We start from the raw sequence: 21,300 nt of genomic DNA on the forward strand, positions 1-21,300 counted from the left end.
ACCCATTCAGCAATGTGGCGACTATTTAACTCAGACTTGATTGTTTACCAACTCCCAGCCTTGGCCTCCACATCCACATCCTCATTCTTGACAGCCTACATTCCAACCCACATTCCTTTCTTCTTTACAACCTTGTGTAGCTTCCTTTGATATGCTATAGCATCAACTACTCCTTGTGATAACCAGCTCCATGTGTTTCCACACTCTAAAAAAGAAGTTTCTCTTGAATTCTTTATTGGATTCATTCGGAACTGATTTATATTTATGAACCCTACTTTTGAACATACATAAGTAGAAACATTTTCTCTCTGCTTTCCCTTTCCAAATCTTTTATCTAATCACTCCTCAGCTACTCCTTTGTAGGGGGAAGCAACTCCAACCTGCTTAGCCTTTTCTGTTTGTGTATTCACTAATTTCTGGGTTTCATCCTTGTGAACCTGTTTTTGCTACCTTATACCTTATTGTGTAGGCCAGAATTGTTCATGCTAGAAGCTCATAGAATCCCTACAGTTTAGAAACAAGCCTTTCAGCTCAACAAGTCCACATCAACCCTCCGAAGAGTATCCCACTAATTCCCAAATCCCCATCACTCAACATTTACCCCTGATTAACGCACCTAACCTATACATCGTTAAAGACTATGGGCAAATTAGCATGGTCAGTTCACCTAAACTGCACATCTTTGGTTTGTGGGAGGAAAACCCACGCACAGAGAATATGCAAACTCCACACAGACAGTCGCAGTCTGGAATCGAACCTGAGTCCCTGGCACTGAGAGGTAGTAATGCTAACCACTGAGCCACCATGCCACCCACATGAATATAGTTTAAATGAAAGTTGAATATAATCTCTGTTTTGCAATTCTGTCCTTTGGAAATTAATTCCAATTTATTTGCCTATTTTTGTTAACCTGCATTGCTACTTTTAATGATTTGTTCCCTCTTCATTATAAATTCATTTAATTAAATGTTCATTTTGTTAATTTGTCTTGTTGTCAATGTTGTCTTGTGTTTTTTCCAACATCTTCCTTGACTTGTTTTCCTATACATTTGATGGGATTTACCTAAAGTCGCACTCTACAAAAAGTAACAATGGATCACTAAGTTATTAAGCAAGAGCATAATTTGGTCAGGATGGGCTTACCAGAGAACTTGCCAGATAAATGGGGATCAGTGTGTCTTTAAGTAAATATGTTCATTGTACATGTCAACGGCCTCTGTCTGATAGAAAGTCCTATTAATACGCATATGAAGATTTGGTACTTAGAATTTACCAGAAGTGGGAAGTCATTCCTCCTTTTGCAGGAATATGCTATTAACAAGCAAAAAGAACAGAGTAGACCACATACCTCCTCCTCACAGTGTTAACTCAAAGCAATGACAATGATGCAATTCCATGTCTGATTAATGTGTAGTAGCAACAAAACTAAGAAAATAACTTTTGTATTTTGTATTCTCTTAAGGAGACAGCTTTGGTTCAATCCATTTGGAACACGTTGTTGTGAAATATCTGCTCATGTATTGAGGGCTATGATGAACTCCACTACAGTAGCTGAGGCAGTCAATAGCATTCTAAATAAAACCACCCATACTTTCATTAAAATATTATTTCACCCTAACTCCCAATGTCAGTGACTCTTTCACAAAATAAGTCCAGGATCTGCATCTTTATTTTCGCCAAAACTGATCAGTTATTCTTATAATCCCTCTGCATGGAAAGAGACCATTTAGCCCATTGCATCTGCACTGAACCCCCAAAGAGCATCCCACCCAGACCCAGCACCCGACCCTGTGCTCATATTTACCATGGCTAATCCAGTCAGCATGCACATCCCCAGTATTACTACAGAGGAATTTAGCACAGCCAATCCACCCAATCGGCACATCTTTGAAGTAGAGGAGGAAATTGGTGGACCCAATGGATGCCCTTGCAGATACAGGGAGAACATACAGACTTGACACAGACAGTCACCCAAGGTTGGAATCATATTGGGTCGCTGGTGCTGTAATGCAGCAGTGCTAACCACTGAGCTACTGTGCCGCCCATAAAACAATTTGAGGCTCTGCAGTGATGTGTACTCATTGCAGAATTCAATGTCTAGAGCGCTAACTGTGACACTGTGGAACCAGTGCTAATATTTCCCTTGGGCCATACCCAATTTATGGGCCTAGGTTTGTGTCCCCCCCCTCCCCCAAATTATCCCCACTCCCAGGATTCTAACCCTTAATCTCTGCTCAGTGATCTTTACTGGAAGAGTGGGTATTAAGTGCAGGAAAGATCTGGCTCTAGTATGAGCTTGAAAAAACACTGGCTGCTTGGGTCGGGTAACAGAGGTTACGAATGTCGAGTTGATCTGTACACCAAGGCAAGTAACCATCTTCAAGACACTATCAGTGCAAGATGAGCCCCTGGCAGTGTATTGCATGATGATTAAAATTGGCAATGCACAAGGTGCTGAAATTTGAAGTATGCAGATATCTGAGACACACCAACAACATCTGTTCATTCCATTTCAAGAGCTTCTCTGTTAGCTTGCTGGTGCCACGGAGTGATAATGCAGTGTGGACGGTGAGGGCTGGCTACTTTCAGGGCTGACCTTATTTGGCTGACTGTTGAGTCAGGGAGGTGAAGTGGTAATAACTGTATAATTTTAGAATTCCAAGCCCATCTGAACCTGGAATGAGGCTTTTTATTAAGAAGATCTGCACAGTGCTGAGTCTGTGTGCTGCATTGTGCATTGATTTAAGAACCTTGCAACACATTACTGATTTAAAGGAGGCTTCTTTCTGATTGAGGGCATCAGATGATTTCATTCAGATATGTGGGTTTTAATGAATTCATTTGTTTCTTTATCAATATCTGCTCCTGAACTGAAGGATGAAGCAAAATACAGCCATTTTGTTCATACCTTGAGTATTTTTTTCCATTTCTTTTATTGTCTCTTCCATCTTGAAGGCACAACTGTAGCCTCATGTACAGTTTCATTAACACTCTGTCAATTCGTCATCAAATTAACTTTTTGTCTGTCATCAGCTAAACTACTGAAAGATATCTGAAATCATAAGACAATTCCCAAATGGCTTCCAACATAAATTTCAACTCCTATGATGTTGCACTCTCCTGCTCATTTCCAACTTGCATCAGATTCATCTGATTCTGCTGTTAGCTTTGTTCCTGTACTACCCCACTCTTTCACCACATGAGATGAAAGAACATAATTTATAATTCATCCAGTGCCTGAGCGGCAAAGCATTTACTGCAGATTTGAAGAATAACTGTGATTGTCGCAAATACCTGAGGTAACTTGGTACTGCCTACACTGTCTGGTGTTGGACTATTCTGGATAAATTCCTGGGACCAGGCAACATGTTTGGACTTTATCTGGTGTTAATATAGTATAAAATTCAAAATAAAACCAGTCAACCATTTGGCAGCGTTGCTTCCACCTCCTAATGTTGCCAGGATCTCAACTTCCTGTGGTGACTGTCAGCTGAACTGAGAGAAATGGCAACTTATGGAATGTTGTAGCCCTGTGTATCTGTCAACCTTTTGAAAGGGCTGTGCAGTTAGCCCTATTCTTCACCTTCCCAATAGCCCTGCTTCTGTTTTTTTATTTTTCAAGTATAAAGTATATGTCTGGCTCCCTTTTACAAATTGCTATTCAGACAGCTTCCATGTCTTTTTCAGGCAGTGCATTCCAGATTATCTTAACTCACCATGTGAAATAAATGATCCTTTTAAAACAAAAATTGATGTTAAACCACGTTCCACTCTTCCTGTCGGCTACCCAGCCTAATTTCCTTCAATGTTTCTTAATGCCTTCGTCCTAAGCTCACATTTTCCTATAGTTTCTTTGCTATCTCCACACTTTCCAAGTTTGTCTTCTCCATGATGGTTACCTCCTGCTCCCTCAATCTTGTTCCCATTGAACTGTTGATTACCCAGTCTCCTCTCCTGCCTCCTTTTGTTAACCAATATTATAAACACTTCCCTTATCAGGGGTTGCCCCACTTTGCACTGTATCGGAGAATTTTGGAAAACAAAGGGAGGTTGTAGATGTGATAGTTTGTAATATTGGAAGGTAAAAGTTGTTTTTCATGAATGGGGCTAATTGGATTACAGCACATAGAAAAACTATCCATCTTGTCCATGTCAGTCAAAAAGGGATCTGACTACATTAATCCTATTTTCTACCCCTTGGTCCATAGCCCTGGAAGCTATGGCAACACAAGCGAAATTGTAAATAATGCTTAAAGTAGTATAATGTCTGACTCTCTCACCCTTTTAAGCAATATCTCCTGGATTCCCACCACCCACTGAGTGAAAACATTTTTCAGCTTTCCTCTTAGTCTTCGACCTCTTATCTTAAATCTATGCATTCTGATTGTTGACTGCTCTACTAATGGAATAAATGACCTCTCTCAGGCCCCCTCAACCTTTGCTGCTCCGAAAAAAGCAACCTCAGCATTTCCAATCTTTCCTCAAATCTTTCCCCCAGTTCCTAATTGATGCTGGTAGCTTGCCCATTGGTGCTGTATGACTGTCATCACACTGTCAGCTAGTCAAGCTGAATGATTTTCTTTCTGTAGTGCTCATTGATTTGGCTATGCCACTAACCCATGATGCCCATTTGTTTAGCTGTGCCCAACTTCCCTGTCTCTAGATAGGACCATGTGCTTGCCATAATAAAGCTACTTGTGCTAATTATTTAACATTCTGTATGACATTTTGCCATTATTTTGACTGAGGTCCCTATTCCTTTTTCAGACAGTGGACATTCACAAGGAGAAAGTTGCAAGAAGAGAGATTGGTATCTTGACAACCAATAAAAACACCTCCAGGACTCATAAAATCATTGCCCCGTCCAACCCTGAGAGGCCTGTCAGGTACATCAGGAAGCCCATCGATTATGCTATCTTGGATGACATCGGTCATGGAGTGAAGGTATGCTTTGTAAGCCCAGGAACTGGTAACAGAACTCTTTGGAGTAGAAGTTACAGCAGCTACTTGGATAGAGGCGGGTGTTGTGCATTCGAACTGGTTTAGGAGTCAGTCTTTTAAATTTGGCACCTCATTTAAGTTTACTAGAATGCTACCAATATAAAGAATTTTATATAAAGAATGGCCCAGTAAGCAATGTTTTAACCTGATCATTTATAGAAAATTGCCATTTATGGAAAACTGCCATTTTAATGCTCTGTTAAAGTCATCTCATGGCAGCCATTATCTGCCATACCCATGCCTGCTGGTACGTGTCGGTTGGTATATTTTGTCCTTTTGTATTGTCCTGCTGCATACCAGTAGCAATATGCTGAAATAGAAACTGAAGCACTACTTGCCATCTTTCAACTGGCTTGTGATGGCTTCAGTTTTAGAAAGCTCCACATTTCGCTCTGCCTCCCATGTCTGTCCTCTGAGTAAGCAGGGGATCGGCTATGAAAAGTTTGCACTCCCACCTTAATATTGTGAGAAATGTAAATCAGCAGAGGTATAACCAGGGTAGATCAGTTGGACCCAGGTTTAGTCTCCAGTCTGAGTCTGAGATCTCCATTACAAATAAGGAAAGAGTTACCCAGTGTTCCTGCTTTTAATCTGCATCCACGAATGCTGTTGGGGAGTATATGTGCATGGTGTGAGGAGAGGGCAATAGAATAGGTATGACAACATTGTCCCCCAAGATCAAAAATACCTGCTAATGCTCACTGTCCTTGTTTACATGTCAAGAGCAACCATTTAAGTGCTCGATACCTGTTTGCCTACGGAACTGTGTCCAAATAAAAGTTATCTTCAGGAGATAGGGAGAGGAATAGAACAATGATGTAGAATTAATAAGGGTAAGACAGAGAAACTACTTCCTCGGAACAAGTGGATGTAATCTTAAAATCATAGCTCAACCCATAGGATTGAAATCATGAAACGTGTCATGTCACAAAATGTAGAGGAATGTCAAATTCTGTCCTAAATGGTTGAAGATTTTTGTCAGGTAAAGGTAACAAGGATAGGGAGTTCAAATAAGCAAACTGAGCTAAGAAACGAAGGAGCTGAATGAATATATCATCTTTCAGTGGTCGTACGAACCAGTATGCAGTTATGGCAGGAGGTGTGTGACATTATAGTTAAATATATACCTGTACAGCATCAGTCTAATTTTTGGCCTCCTTGCAGAATGTTACCTGTGTAATGATCAGATCAGCCTGTGCAGATGTGAACCAGTGAGCTAGAAATTCATGGAAAATGTTTCTAATTCTGCTTTTTGAGGCAAAACAGATTTTTTGTGGGGTGGGGGAAGTGAAATAGTGGCTGTCCCTTAACAAGAGATAATGAACTGAGAGTCAGGATAGTAGGAAGGTTTCAGTCAGATTTGCTCCATTACCTGTGATGTTGAGGTCATGGAATGTGAAGGCAGGGGTTTTGCATTTGAATCTTAACTGGTGATGGTCTTGTTACCTAGGCAGATATGAGGATCCAGAACTTAACTTTGGAGGAGCTTCAGTCCATGCCCTTGTTAAGAATACACAGTTCTTATTCCTAGTGCGGACTGCAGGACTATTTGAATGGAGAGAAATTCCAAAAAAAAAGTATAATCCAGAGGGATCTGGGTGTTCTTTTGCATGAAAAACGCAAGGTTATTATGCAGATTTGGCCAGTAATAAAAAAGGCAAATGGAATTTATGACCTTTTTTTGCTGGAAGGTTGGATTTTCAAAGGAGGGGTGTCTTTTTACAACTGTACAGGTTGTTGGCAAGATTGCACCTGGAGTACTGTGTATGGTTTGGATCCCCAAATTTTTTAAAAAAGGAACATACTGGTATTGGAGACTGTGTTCAAAAGACTGTTTACCGGGTTGATTCTTGGGAAGAAGGTTTGGCTTACCAAGAGTGGCAAAGCAGGTTAGGACTTTATTCATTAGAGTATAGAACAATAAGGGGTGATTTGTTGCAGTGTACAATATTCTGAGGGGGCTTTGATGGGGAAATGTTAAGATGTTTCCATTAGTGGTAGAATCTTGAACGGAGAGATATTTTTAGAGAATAAAGAGTTATTCATTTAAAACTGAGATATATGGGAATTTCTTCTCCCAGAGGATTAAAACGTTGTGTCTGGAATTCTCCATCCAAAACAGCTGCAGAGGCTAGACCCTTGAAATTATTTCAAGAGGAGATAGGTTGATTTTTTTGAAATGTCAGGGAGTTCAAGGTGGTGATAAGCTGGCGTGAAAGAAAAGTTTTAATCTGTGGCAGATCAGCCATGGTTTTGTTCAATAGCAATGCATGCTTGAGGGGCCGAATGGCACACTCCTGTATCTTAAGTTGGTTATCTAGATAACTCACAGACACTTGCACTTGTATATCATCATCAACGTATTAAAATATTCTCAGACATGTTTTCAAATAAATTCTGATACCAAGCCAAATGAGATTCTGGCGCATGGAATGAAAAGCCTGGTCAAATAAGTCTGTTTTAAGGAGGAAGATGTGAGGGAGGGAATTCCAGAGTTTAGGGCCTCGGGAGCTGACAGCACAGCCTGCATTATGTGATTTAAATCGGAGAGATGGAAGAGAAGTCAGTGGGGTGCAGGAGGTGACAGATTTGGGAGGGGCAAAATTTGGGAGTGATTTGTAAACAGTGAGAACTTAAAAAAAAATAGAGGTGTTGCCGGATGGGGGTCAATAAATGTCAGCAAGCATGAATGATGGTTGATTTTGTGCAAGTTAAAGTACAGGAGAAAAAATTCAGCTCATGTTTACAGAGGGTGGGAGTTGGGAGGCAGCCTGAAGAATATTCAAGTAGTTTGGATTAGAGATAGCAAAAGCATGAATGATGGTTCCAGCAGCAGTTGACTTGAGACAGAGCTGGAGTCAGGCGTTATTACAGAGCACATAGGCAACATGTGAAGGTGGACTATGGGGCCAGAAGCTCATCTGAGGATCAATTAAATTATCACAGATCAGATTCAGATAGCTACTGGGAAAAAGCATAGAGATTGTGACTAGCAACTGAAATTTACAGTGAGCCTGAATATAGTTGTTCTGATCTCTATATAGTTGAAAGAAATATCTTTACATCCAATGTCAGGTAACAGTCAAGCACCGTGATAAATCAAATCACAGGCATTTGAGCTAAAAGGAAATGCACTGAAGGAGGATGGCACGGTCAACAATGTTGAAGGCTGCCGACAGATCAAGAATGCTTAGGACAGTTTCTCGTTGTTATGGTCAAGTATTGAATTGAATTCATTGTCACGTGTACCCAAGGCACAGTCACAGAGTTAAGTAGCATGGATAAGTAAATAATAGATAAACAGCGGCAAAGACAGAAACACAGGTACAGGTGAATGTTAAGAGCGGAGTCCATTCAGTATTCTAACAACTGTAGGGTAGAAACTGTTTTGAAACCGGCTGGTGCATGTGTTCAGGCCTCTGTACCTTCTCCCTGATGGTAGAGGTTGCAGAAAACATTGCCAGGATGGGGTGGATCTTTTGAGAATGCTGGTGGCCTTTCCTTGGCAGCGGGTCTGGTAGATGGACTCTGAAGATGGGAGGTTGGCCTTTGTGATTGTCCGGGCTGAGTTCACCACTCTCTGTAACTGACTCCAATCTTGAATGGTACAGTTGCCATACCAGGTAGTGATACATCCAGACAGAAAGCTTTTGATAGTGCACCTATAAAAGTTGACAAGGGTATTCACCGTCATGTTAAACGTCCTCAGCTGCTTGAGGAAGGAGAGACGTTGGGCCTTTGTAACCACTGCGTCCACATGAAGAGTCCAAGAAAGCTTGTTGTGGATGATGACCACTTCCAGGAGCTTGACACTCTCCACTCCTTCCACCTCTCTGCTGTTAATGTGTACGGGGACATGAGTAACATCTCACCGAAAGACACTAATGAGTTCCTTGGTTTTGCTGGCATTGAGAACTAGGTTGTTCTCAGTGCACATTTTCCAGGTCTTCCACTTCCTGTCTGTAATTTGTTTCGTCGCCATCTGAGATTCAACTGACTATGGTCGTTTCATCAGCGATCTTGTAAATGGCATTAGTCTGGTATTTGGCAATGCAGTCATGGGTATACAGTGGGTACAGCAGGGGGCTGAGTACGCACCCCTGGGTGTCCTCAGTGTTGAGTGTTAGTAAGGATGAAATATTGTCGTTGTTCTTGGTGTCAAGTTGTTCAAGGGAGGAATGAAGGGCAAGTGATATGGCATCTCACGTGGATCTGTTGGTCTGATAGGCAAACTGGAGTGGGTCAAGAGTAGTGGAGAGGTTGGAGTTGATTAATGCCATGACCAGCCTTTCAAAGCACTTCATGACCCCCAAAATTAGGGTCACTGGGCATGCTGCACGAGCCGCCTTAGGCACAGGGATGATGTTGGCCCTCTTGAAGCAGGCAGGGACAGTGACCTGCTGCAGGGAGAGCTTGAAAACGACCTTTGCCAGTTGATCTGTGCATCTTCTGAGTGCACGGCCTGGTATTCCGGCTGGTCCCATCGCTTTCCTTGGATTCACACGAAGGAAAACTGATGTGACCTCTGATGCAGTAACTGTTGGGATATTTCGTCAGGACTAGTCAGACTTGTCGGAATAGGTGTTACCTCTCTGCCGAAATTCTGCCCCAAGCGAGTGTAGAAGGCATTGAGACAATCCGGGAGGGATGTGTCATCATCTGCTGTCTTGTACTGGATGATGTTTATGATTTGCATGCGATCTCCTTTAGTGACGTGGTAGAGAAACTGATTAGAGGGATTAAACCTGTTGTTGCAATAAAGATGGGCTTGGACTTGAGAGAAAACAGCCCATTCAAGAGAGTGAAGGGAATTGGGAATGGAATGGTGGTCTGCATGGACTGAGAAGTCAAGGTTGACCTTTTGAGGAAGGCTAATGTTAAATGACTTTCTGGTTTTTGATGGCCAAGTGTGCCAAATAATGTCCCAGATTCTGTCCCTGGTTTGTTCTAAATTAATGGCTGGCAGCCAAGATCAGATCACTCTCAGGCTAGGGGAAATATAGGCAGCCGATTGCCTTGTGACTTGATGTTGAGTGGGTCAACTGAACGGAGCCTTCGCTTGAACATCAGAGTACATCTCAATTGGACTGGCTGGCAATGCCCTTCACTGTTTGAGTCAGTTTGCGCTGATGCCCCAGGTGCATGTATGGCTACTTGGGTGCATTATCAGCGCAATATCTGTCTGGTGTCATCGACTAACTGCCGAATTTTCAAGTTCAGCATTTTTGAGAACTAAAGGAGGGGGAAACTGTAGAATCCCTACAGTATGGAAACAGGCCCTTCTGCCCAACAAGTCCATGCCGACCCTCCAACGAGTAACCCACACAGACCCATGTACCTAACCTACACATCCCTGAATGCTGCGTGCAATTTAGCTAACCTGCACGTCTTTGGATTGTGGAAGGAAACTGGAGCACCCAGAGGAAACAAATGCAGACACTGAGAGAATGAGCAAAGTCCACACAGTCACCCGAGGTTGGAATCGAACCTGGGTCCCTGGTACTGTGCTCAGTGCTAACTACTGAGCCTCCATGCCACCTCAAACTGCTATGATGATTACTCATCCTGAATCAGTTCTTGGACGTGTAAAACCAAGCATCAAGTGTTTGAAATTATTTGATAAAAATTGGTCAGTGCATCAAAAAATGGTATTCTGTCTGCGTTTTAGCTAAAATACCACACTGCTGACAACATGACATGATAGGAAAATCAGTGTGAAATTGTGAGTCATAATACAACCTCAGAACCTCTCTGACCAACACGGTGTCAGATAAGTGGTTACAGATTCAAGATCTAGTGAAATGTCTCTTTTAACTTTCTATTGTGAGCTTAGTGCAGGTTCCTTCTCTCAAAAGGTGTTTTATCTAGGTTTGTCTTTGGATCTTGTGATTGCAACATTTCCTGGTGGTGAGTACCACCTACTGGTACAATTCTAAAATTGATATTGACTGCAAGGTAAAGCTAAGTGGAGTGTTCAATTGTCTGAAGTTGAATTTAGGTGGATGTGTTAAGTCCCTTCTGTGAGTGCTCTGAACTCTATGCCATTTCCAAACTTGGTGGTGCAGCATTCAGTGAAGTGATGGTTGGTTTACAGAAATAAAACAAAGAATTGCAGATGCTGGAAATCTGAAACAAAACAGAAATTGCTGGATAAACTCAGCAGGCCTGGCAGTATCTGTCAAGAGAAAGCAGAGTTAACCTTCTGATTCTCGTGACCCTTTAGACCTTATGGCAGCTAGGAAAATGTGGTATAAGTGTTGAATGCAGGGATTGGGCAGGTGTTGGAAGAAAAGGAGTGAGCAGATAGGTAGAGATGAAGCCCAGGGAGAGAGGGAGACTAAGGCAAACAAAGGGATGAATAATGGTGAACCAGGGAGAAAGAAAAAAAGCTGATAATGGGGGACCAAGAGTTAGTGAAATCGGGTTGGCTGTGGATCAAGGGCATAGAAGGTGGTGTTCAGGTTCTGAAATTAGATATTGAGTTCTGAAAGCTGCAGGATCCCAAATGGAAAATGAGTTGCTATTCTTCCAGCTTGCACTGAGCCTCACTGAAGCACTGCAGCAGGGCCAAGATCCAGGAGACTGGCAGCTTGGGGTCATTTTTACAAACAATGTAGATATTCCATAAAGCAGTTGCCCAGTCTGCATTTTATTTCCTCTATATTGAAGATCATCTTCATTGTATGGACCACCTTTTCCTATCTCTGAACATTTCCCAAGAAGGCTATCCACAGATGCTGTCAGATAAAATCATTCATCACCTGCTTAGTTTCTCTAGCCATTTCCCTTTATTGGATTACAAATGATTGAAGATTTTTTTTGCTTCCACTGCCCTTATTGTAGAGTTTTACATCGTCAGTATGTAATTTGACATTGTTACACTTGATATTTTTCAGGCCTCCCTAAGCTATCCTAGTTTTGTTAAAACAAGCCTTTCCTCCCTCAATTCCATATCCATTAACTCAGCTAATCGTGCTCCTCATCTCCCACCCTTGGGAGGTAATGGCCTAGTGATATTATTGCTTGACTATTAATCGAGAAACCCAGGTAATGTTCTGGGTATCCAGGTTCAAATCCCACCACAGCAGATCGTGGAATTTCAATTTAATAATAATCTGGAATTTTTAAAAGTCTAATGATGACCGTGAAGCCATTGCTGATTGTTGGGAAAACTCATCTAGTTCACTGATGTCCTTTTGGAAAGGAAACTGCCATTCTTACCTTGTCTGGACTATATGTTAATCCAGATCCACAGCAATGTGGTTGACTTGTCAACTCTCAACTGCCAACTGGGCAGTTAGATGGGCAATGGATCCTGCCCTAGCCAATGATGTCCATATCCTGTGAATGGAAAAAAAATTAACCCTGTCCCTCAATCCCAGCTCTGCACCATCACATCAGATCTATGAAGTACATCATCTCATAATATCCATTATCGACACCTACCTTCGATGCTACAGCTTTCTGTTATCTTCAGAGTTTATCTAAGTAGTAGGTAACATCACAATAATAAAGGTCATAAAAGACATGAAAGGTAGGGGAGCCAAATATTGGAAGACACAGAAGTTGGTGTTTCCTGTCAGTTTTCTCCTTCCTCTCCTGAAGATGCTGCACTTTGTATTGCAGTCCACAGGTAGCTGGTCATTCTTGCAGTGTCACTTTAGACAGGGAATATGGTTCAACTTTCAGCAGATGAATGCACATTCGAGATTTTCCATGTTTTGCTGTTGGAATCTGATCCAGATCAGGAGGCCAGACCAATTTTCATTTTCTTTGAATGGGGGGAGTGGGGGAGGGAGGGAGGGAGAGTTGAGACCCATGACCTATCCACCGGAATCCCAGCTTTTGATCAGTTACCTCTCTCCACTCAAGTATTGAACCTTGGCACTGTCTGGTCTGTATATCTCTCAGAACCCTTCACCAACTAGCTCTTGGACAGAGCTTCCAAATCCAAATGGAAGTTCTACCATGGGTTTGAGAGGGTTGAAGGGGCTGGAATTGTTAAAAGTGCACAGTGTTCACATAGACCAATCCATTGACTATGTACAGCATGAAGGTCGTCTACTTTTCCTGCATAACCCTGACTAAATATATTTGAATATTTGCAGCCTTGCGATTTGGAATGGAACAAGACACCCAGTAACAAACATTTTTGAAGTTGAGTGCCTAGATCAAAGTAATTCCCTCCCATTTAACTTCCCATGCTCTGTCTCAGAACAGACCAGTACGAAGAATCTGCACAATACACATTATCAAGCTGCACTATTGCTGCAATCATTGAATTGGAGAGTTGTGATCAGAAAGCTAAGACTTCTAACAATGGATGATTGAATCACTTCTCTATAGGTTTATATCCAAAATGTAATCGTCGGGCAGTCAAAGGTCTCCTTTTTTGATGGCCAGTCAGCACTTAATGTATTCTGGAAGAGTAGTTCAGGATGTGGTCGTGACTCGTGTTTGACTTCAATCTAAACAATTTGTAACGCGACGCCGTATCAGATGCTTGAACATTGATTCCATTTGTACTCCTATCCTGTGGTTTCAACTAACCTTTCAATGCTGTTTTTTTTCTTACTTCTTTCATTTGCTTCATTTATGCATTAAGTGGTTGCTTAGATTTAAGGTAAGAGATCTCAGTGCTTCTCCGCCATCCTATTGCTGTGCTGAGGATATTACAGACTGGGTGGTTAAATGCTGCAGAGTTTATGCCCTTTAAAGGGAAGATATACTATCATGCCTAAGGCTGTAGATTCAGCCTTTACACTGATAATATTTTGAAAATTTGTAGACTTCAGTGATGCTGTATTTTAAAACCAAACCCTCTGTCATAAAGGAGAACAGCAAATTTCTGCAAAGCATAATCTGGGATTTGTAGTATGTAAAAAATTTATTATGCACCGGGGAGACCAGACAATGGGTAACCTGGAAATGTGCTGGGAGTAGTCCAAGACTAATGACACTATGCCCAAACTTCAGACACATGTTGATTCGACATTGACGTTTTCCTGGAACCCAAATATCTTGGAAATAAGAGAGGTGCTGTTGTGCCTCTCAGGTATACCTTCAGGTACGCTGGGGCAGCAGTGGCGCATTGATTGACTCAATAATCTCTAAAGACTGCCTACATAATATTGTCCACCTCCCCCTCTAACTCATGCCACCTGCCACTCAAATCCTAATCAGTGCCTCAGTTCCAGTTTTTGCTATTTGACTGCTCTCCTGGCTGCCTTCTATCATCCACTCCACGTAAACTGGACCCCACTCAAAACATTGCACCCTTTATTCTATCCCATTTCCAATCCAACTCACCCATACATCTAACTGCTGGTGTTGCTGGACTCTTGGTTCTTGTGTGTCTCATTGTTCCTTTGTTCCACCATTCGTGGCAGTACCTTCAGCTACTGATAATACTCAAACTGAAATTTTGACTCTAGATCTCTCCACTTCTCTCATTCCTCCTTTAAACCGTCTTAAAATCTACCTCTAATCCAAGTGTTTAGTCTTTCCTACGGGAGGCCCCTTCTGTGACTGTTTTTATTTTGCCCAGTTAATCTACTGTGGGCCATTTATTTACTTGGTTACTCTTCTAGTTGTGTTTAACATTGTTGCACAGCACCGGGGTGACCATTTTGGGGGGGTGAGGTATTGAGGTCCTGGTCTATATTCTGTCAGATTCTTTCTTCCCTCACTTCATCAGTTGCTGTCAGTTCTGGTATTAGTTAACCACAGAAAGACCTGTTGCTGTTCACAGGACTTGAGACTCATCCCTGGGTGAGATCTTCTGGTTTTGATGACTCATCTTAAAAGTACATTAGGAGTACAGGTTTGTAAGAGAATTTGGATTACTTATACCATTCAATACAACAGTAACTAGGAATCCCGCTGTGGGCCGGACATGAAGCAGGTTGACACCTGGATGCTAATAGTTTGACCCTACTAGTTGAATCCTACACATTGGTGTCTGGAGGACTCCACTGCTGAGCTTAAATGTTCACACTAGATAAAGAACCAAATATGCTCTAAAATTCATGTAGAGGTGGAAAGCAATAGGAAGCTTGCTATCATTTCAGTCTTTAAATTCCGGGCCAGTGAAAACTTGGAATACTTAATATTGATAACAGAAATGCACCAGGACCAGCAAAATCAGCCAGGGTTCAGAGTCTTCTCTTAAACTTTGTGACCACAAAATAGGAAGTACATATACTTTAATTGAGCAAGATTGGGCTGTATTGCCAGGATGTGAGGTTCCCCACCATGTGACAGATCATCCTGACTGTCTTGACTATGTCCGAGTTTTCATTTTGTGGATTTTCTCTCTGCCCTCATCCCACCTACTGTGAATAACCTAATTCTACTGAAGGACCATGTTTGATTAGAATACACTCTCATTTAATCTCCCTCTCTCTCTTTCCCCCCATCCTAATTAACCACATGCCATTGAGAGATCATGTCTGGTTATGCTGTCATTCTGTCATTGGCTTCCTGGTCTGTCAAGATCATTTCTTAATTTCCTATTTTAAGGAATAATAAGATCATTCTTTATGTCCATGAAAAATGAGCCAGCAGCACTCTTAATACCTCTCAATTTCAACCTCTGATTTGTTCTAGATACAGCCCCTTTTAATGATGTCAGTAGATTTGAGATAGCTCCTGCTCATGCTAGTCAGATAGGCAGGACATAGTCATACTGCTGATGTTGCATTAACAAAAGCATACAATCAGGAGCACCAGAAGGGGCTGCAATCATTATGAAGTGACTGCTCTTTACCTCTTAGCAGTCCAATCCAGCACTGTCTGTTTTGGCCCATCTTGAGGATCCCTTCTATTCTGAAGCTCCCTACATCCTCTGACGGAGGATGAACACATCGAAGACACAGCACGATGCCCATCCCATCCAAATGATATGTGGTTAGTTTTATTTAACAATACACTGTGTGCCCACTGTCTGGAATCACCCGTGTGATTAAATCGGCAAGAATTTATCTCCCTGGTATGTGATATCCTGTGACAGATATATTCTATATATGTAAACTTTTATTTTGAAAAATTACATCAAAAGGTTGGACTGTTTCTGCCTCGTTTCTTGATTCATCCCACTCAGCTTGTTTCCAGATACTTTGGATGGGAAACATTGAATAAATTTGGGACTGCATCTGTCCAACTCCCAGTGAGGAGGGAGGGGCCCACAATGCAAACCTGTTCTTAATTTAACACTGCTATGGAAATTTCATTTTGCGGCCACAGCATGACTGGTGCAGGAAACATCAAAATGTTACCCTGCTGCAGTGATCCCTGTATTTAAAGTACACCATATGAGTGTGTTCAGAGCCTTGTAGAGGTGGCTCTGCTACATCTGTTCGGCAAGTATCTGATGGGACTATGTAGAGCAAGCTTTATTCTGTATCTAATCCCATGCTATACATGTCCTGAGAGTGTATGTTGGAATCCTGGAAGCATTTGATGGGACAGTGCAGAGGGTGCTGTGCTCTGTGTCTAATCTATGCTGTCCATGTCCTGGGAATGATGGATTAAAACTTAAAGATCGGCGGATGCTGTAAGTCAGAAACAAAAATAGAAGTTGCTGGAAAAGCTCAGCAGGTCTGGCAGCATCTGTGGAGAGAAATTAGTGAGTGTTTCAGGTCGCGTGACCCTTCTTCCAAATCAAGTTCCAGCAGTTTCTATTTTTGTTTTTGGGAATGATTGATACTCATTCTAACATCCCTCAACCAAAAAGCATAAAATGAATGAAGAGTGCAATTTAAAATGTTTCTCCATGATAATCTGCATCCCAATAACATTAGAATAGTATATAATTGCAGCCACAAATTGTTTCCATGAATGAAACTTAGCCCCTCAGCATGGGGTCAGCTCCTTTCTGAAACCAGATGAATTACTGTGCTGTCATGAACCCTGCAGGCAGTGCATCTGTACTTGATACTCAAGTGTTTAGTGTAGTTAGGAACAATTTAAATATCCATTAAAAAATATAAATATTGAACTGACAGAATTGGTTTTGGAGAGCAGAGAGAGCTGATCATGAATAATGAAAGAAACTATTACAATGTAGATTTAGTCCAACCTAACCAAATGCATTTTCTGTGGAAGATAGTTGTTTGATATTGATTACAAGTGATGGTGTAATATGACCATTTATCTCTGAAATGTGATTACGTATATAGAATAAATCACTTCCTTTTTATACTGCCAATGTAGTTTGTGATCTCCATATGAATAATCTGTTAGAAATACCAATATTGCAGTCACTTATGGGCTGAGGTGCAGGGTTTGTGTCAATTTAAAATAGGACAGAACCTTGAGTTGATCATGTGCCAGGGAGACATTTCTGTAATTTTGACATTAAATAACACAACAGTGTTGACTGTCTATGGTCAATTTGCAGACCCATTGATTTACATGTGGGATCACGCACCTCGTGTGGTGTAAACATTTTGCAAAATTCTCTCCATCATTATTGAATTCTTCCATTTCAATTGATGCATTTCTTCTTCCAACCATTACTCACTGTGTGTGTGTGTTTTTGCGTGTGAGAGAGTTGTCTAATCAGGGGATTGGGCACCTGACTACATGGATAAGCTGCTCTTGCTGACTGAAGACTCTTCAGAGTTGGCTGCGAGGGAAGATCTGGTCACTGATATAACGGACCTTTTAATCTTAATTGCAAGTCAGGAAAAAGCATTACACATCCTTCCTGGCTTCAGAGATTGCATCAATTCTGGTCCTGAATCTTCGCTTACAGTTTTCCTGCCTGTGGTGTAGTGAAGCTCTAGAACATTGTCTCTGACATAGGGAAGCCCGTGACCAGAAACTTAGATGGAGGAGAGTCAAACGTTCTCCTGGTGTAGGGGAGCCCCTTACCATGCATTCTGTATTAGCAGAATCCCTGACTATAATGTCTTTTGTAGAGGAACCTCTGATCATAGCCTTAATCCAGGGGAACCCCTAACAGTTATGTCTGGTGCACAATAACCCCAGTACCTCTGGTATAAGGGAACCCATGAATGTATTCTCAGGTCTGAACAAGCCATCAATGGCCCTAGTGTTGGGGAGCCATACCCATACTCTGGTGTAGAAGATGCCAAACCACATTCTAGTGTAGGGGAGCTCCTGGCCATGCAAGGGTGTAGGGGAACCCATTGCAGTTCTCCCTGGCGTGGGAGAGTCTGTGGCCATACTATCTGGTATAAGGATGCCCTTGACCCTACTCTCTGGCATCTGGGAGCCCCTGACCTAACCCCCTGGTGTAAGGGTGCTACTGATGATATTTTCTGATTAAGGAGAGTCTACCATTGTAAATACTGGTGTAGGGGAGCCCGGACCACCCCATCTGGTATAGGGGACACACTGGCCCTAAGCTATGGATGTCACTGAGTGTTCTTTCTGGAGTAGGACGACGACTCACTGGTGTAATGGAGCCCCCTGAATATAAGTGGCTCAGTGGCTAGCACTATTGCCTCATAGCACCAGGGTCCCAGGTTCGATTCCAGCCTCGAATGACTGTCCGTGTGGAGTTTGCACATTCTCCCTGTGTCTGCGTGGGTTTCCTCCAGGTGCTCTGGTCTCCTCCCACAGTCCAAAGATGTGCAGGTCGGGTGAATTGGCCATGCTAAATTGCCCATAATGTTAGGTGCGTTAGTGAGAGGGAAATGGGACTAGATAGTTTACTTTTCAGAGGGTTGGTGTGGACTTGTTGGGCCGAAGGCCTGTTTCTACACTGTAGGTAATCTAATCTAATCTAACCTCCAGTGTTGACAATTCCCTAATTTTAGTCTGAGAGATTTCCTGACCATACATCTCTGTACATGGCTGACTGAATGTTTTGCTTTTCAACTTCAGTCAGATTGCAAAGGCTGTTCAGGACTTTGCTTACCCAAAGTTATCCGTTATTCCTATTACGGCAACCGATGGACTTTGATCTATTGCTTGCCCTGTCTGCTGGATCGTAATTGTGGAAGAGAAATTGAGTCTTGAGAGTGTGTCCAGGCCATTTCTGACTTAGAACTTCATATCGTTCCATGAACCATCTCCAGGTACACCCTGCAAGTGCAGTCTCCCCCCTCCACATGCCATTTCCCATGTGCCCTCCAATTGTCAACCCACCTAAACATGTCTTCTCACGCTGTCTAATCCTCACGCCATCTCCCAGTGTGCCCTCCACACGCTGTCTCCCCTGTCTGCATGCCAGCTGCCTCATATGCCCTCCACACGCCATCTGTTTTGCACTCCCTCTATGCCTTCTATGTTTCATCTCTCCTGTCCTCCCTCTGTTCTGTCCCCTGTCTGCCCACCAATCGTGTGTGTTGTCTACTCACCATCTTCTGTATATTCTGTCCATTTCACCTGTTTGCGTTGTCTCCACATTACCACCCTACCACCTTCAAGGAGGCATGAATGAAACTGCCTCATTCTCATTATCATTAATTCTGTTACTGATTTGATTTTAGCTTTCATGACCCTTATCTTTTATCGGGGGGGCAGGGGGAAAGGCCTTCATGATAAATTCTGTAGATCTGAAATGTAACAGAAAATATAGGAAAGACCGAGCAGGTCAATCAGCATCAGACAAGGAAGATTGGTTAGTGTTTTGGGTGAAATCTGTTACCAGTTATGATGTTTTGGCCCCCACCCAAAAAATGAACTACTCTTTCTCTGTATGTTGCTGTGTAACTGGTTGTGTATTTGCTTTTTTTTGTATCTTCTTTTAAGCAATTGCTTTCAGACTATTTTAAATTGCAAACCCTGTATCAGTTCTATAAGATATTAGATCATTTAGCCACCTAGAAATTTGTAGACAAGCACTTTGCATGGCCTTGCTCTGTTTCCTTTTCTTACTTTTTTTCCTTCTTTCTGACTCTGATTAAACTTCTGCGTCAATCTCCTGTTTCATGTTAGTATGATTAACAAGCTGCTGATGCATCTACCTTGCTTGTCGCCTTTCAGGTTAGCACTCAGAATATGAAGATGGGTGGGCTTCCACGGAGCACCCCACCCACACAGAAACCGCCTAGTCCTCCTGTGTCAGGAAAGGGCACCCTCGGGTAAGTGGATAATGCAACTTGGGGCAAAGACTTTTCTAGATAACTCTTCACTCCCTCAGGAAATTATTATTAACTGTACATTGATGTTTAACATGCACAGTCAGCCTCGTACGATTGATTTACTTGCCTACCTCTCACTTCCCTGATAGTGGCACACGCAATCCAACTGATAGCTTCTCCAAATAGACAGACATCATGACTGACCCGTCAGTAGCCTGAAGTATAGGAGGGTTGGCATAGAATCGCAGCTGAATTTGAATCTGAGTAATGTGAAAGGTTGATTTCTTGCCCTATCCATCAATGTTTGTTGGTGTGTTGCACCATCCTGTGGTGGACAATGTATTTAGCCAATAGCAAGACTTAGCCATATAACTACAAGACATATTGGTGGACATGCATTTGTTGCTTTCTATTTGATGCATGTTTGGAATGTCAAACATAGTTTAAAAATATTGACATTGACCTCCTACAGTTGCCTAATAGGCAGTGATTCCCAAGTCATATTATGGGTTCAAGTCTCACTCCAGTAGTCAAGTTCATAATTGAAGCAAACAAATCAGTTCTGAAGAAGCACTGAATTAATAGAGGGGACTCTGCAGATGAGATATTAAACAGAGATCCCATTTCTTTGAAGGGAATGTATGAATAAAAACCGTGCAAGCCTGTCAGTGCTTGTGTATATTTCAACAGGATGAGTATGAGAGTGATGTGTGTGCACACGCAGTACATGTATGTCAGTGATCATTGTTTATGTCTGCACATCCTTCACAATACTAGAGTGTCAATGAACATCATGATAGGTACAAGTTGATTTTGACTAATTTGCTTTCCCTCTCTGTAGTCGGCATTCTCCTTATCGTACGCTGGAACCTGTCCGCCCCCCAGTCGTCCCAAATGACTATGTTCCAAGCCCAACTCGCAACATGAGCTCCTCACAGCAGCAGAGTCCGGTGCGGACAGCTTCTGTAAATCAGAGAACAAGGACATACAGGTATAGAAAATACTGGGTCCCATCCATACCTGACTCTGCAGAGCTTAATTTAAATGTAATAAGCCACATATCTAATTGCAATAGTTGCACCCATTGCTGTGCCACACGTTACTTATAATTTTATGAAAGTCTTTTCAAAGTGTTGTCATCATTGTTTTGTAGGAGAAAGTGAGGACTGCAGATGCTGGAGATCACAGCTTAAAAATGTGTTGCTGGAAAAGTGCAGCAGGTCAGGCAGCATCAAAGGAACAT

The 21,300-nt window shown here is 42.1% G+C and overlaps 1 protein-coding gene across 3 annotated transcripts in view; it reads left to right on the plus strand.

Moving 5' to 3' along the window:
* Window positions 1-21,300, plus strand: part of LOC132817227 (abl interactor 2) — a 142,801-nt gene that overhangs the window by 93,642 nt on the left and 27,859 nt on the right. For all 3 annotated transcript variants that reach the window (XM_060827545.1, XM_060827547.1, XM_060827546.1), the window contains exons 3-5: window positions 4,768-4,944; window positions 19,960-20,057; window positions 20,899-21,048. In XM_060827545.1, coding sequence (XP_060683528.1) covers window positions 4,768-4,944; window positions 19,960-20,057; window positions 20,899-21,048 — 425 coding nt within the window. The remainder of the gene's footprint in view (window positions 1-4,767; window positions 4,945-19,959; window positions 20,058-20,898; window positions 21,049-21,300) is intronic.

The sequence above is a fragment of the Hemiscyllium ocellatum genome, chromosome 7 (genome assembly GCF_020745735.1).
Source record: "Hemiscyllium ocellatum isolate sHemOce1 chromosome 7, sHemOce1.pat.X.cur, whole genome shotgun sequence".
Classification (NCBI taxonomy): domain Eukaryota; kingdom Metazoa; phylum Chordata; class Chondrichthyes; order Orectolobiformes; family Hemiscylliidae; genus Hemiscyllium; species Hemiscyllium ocellatum.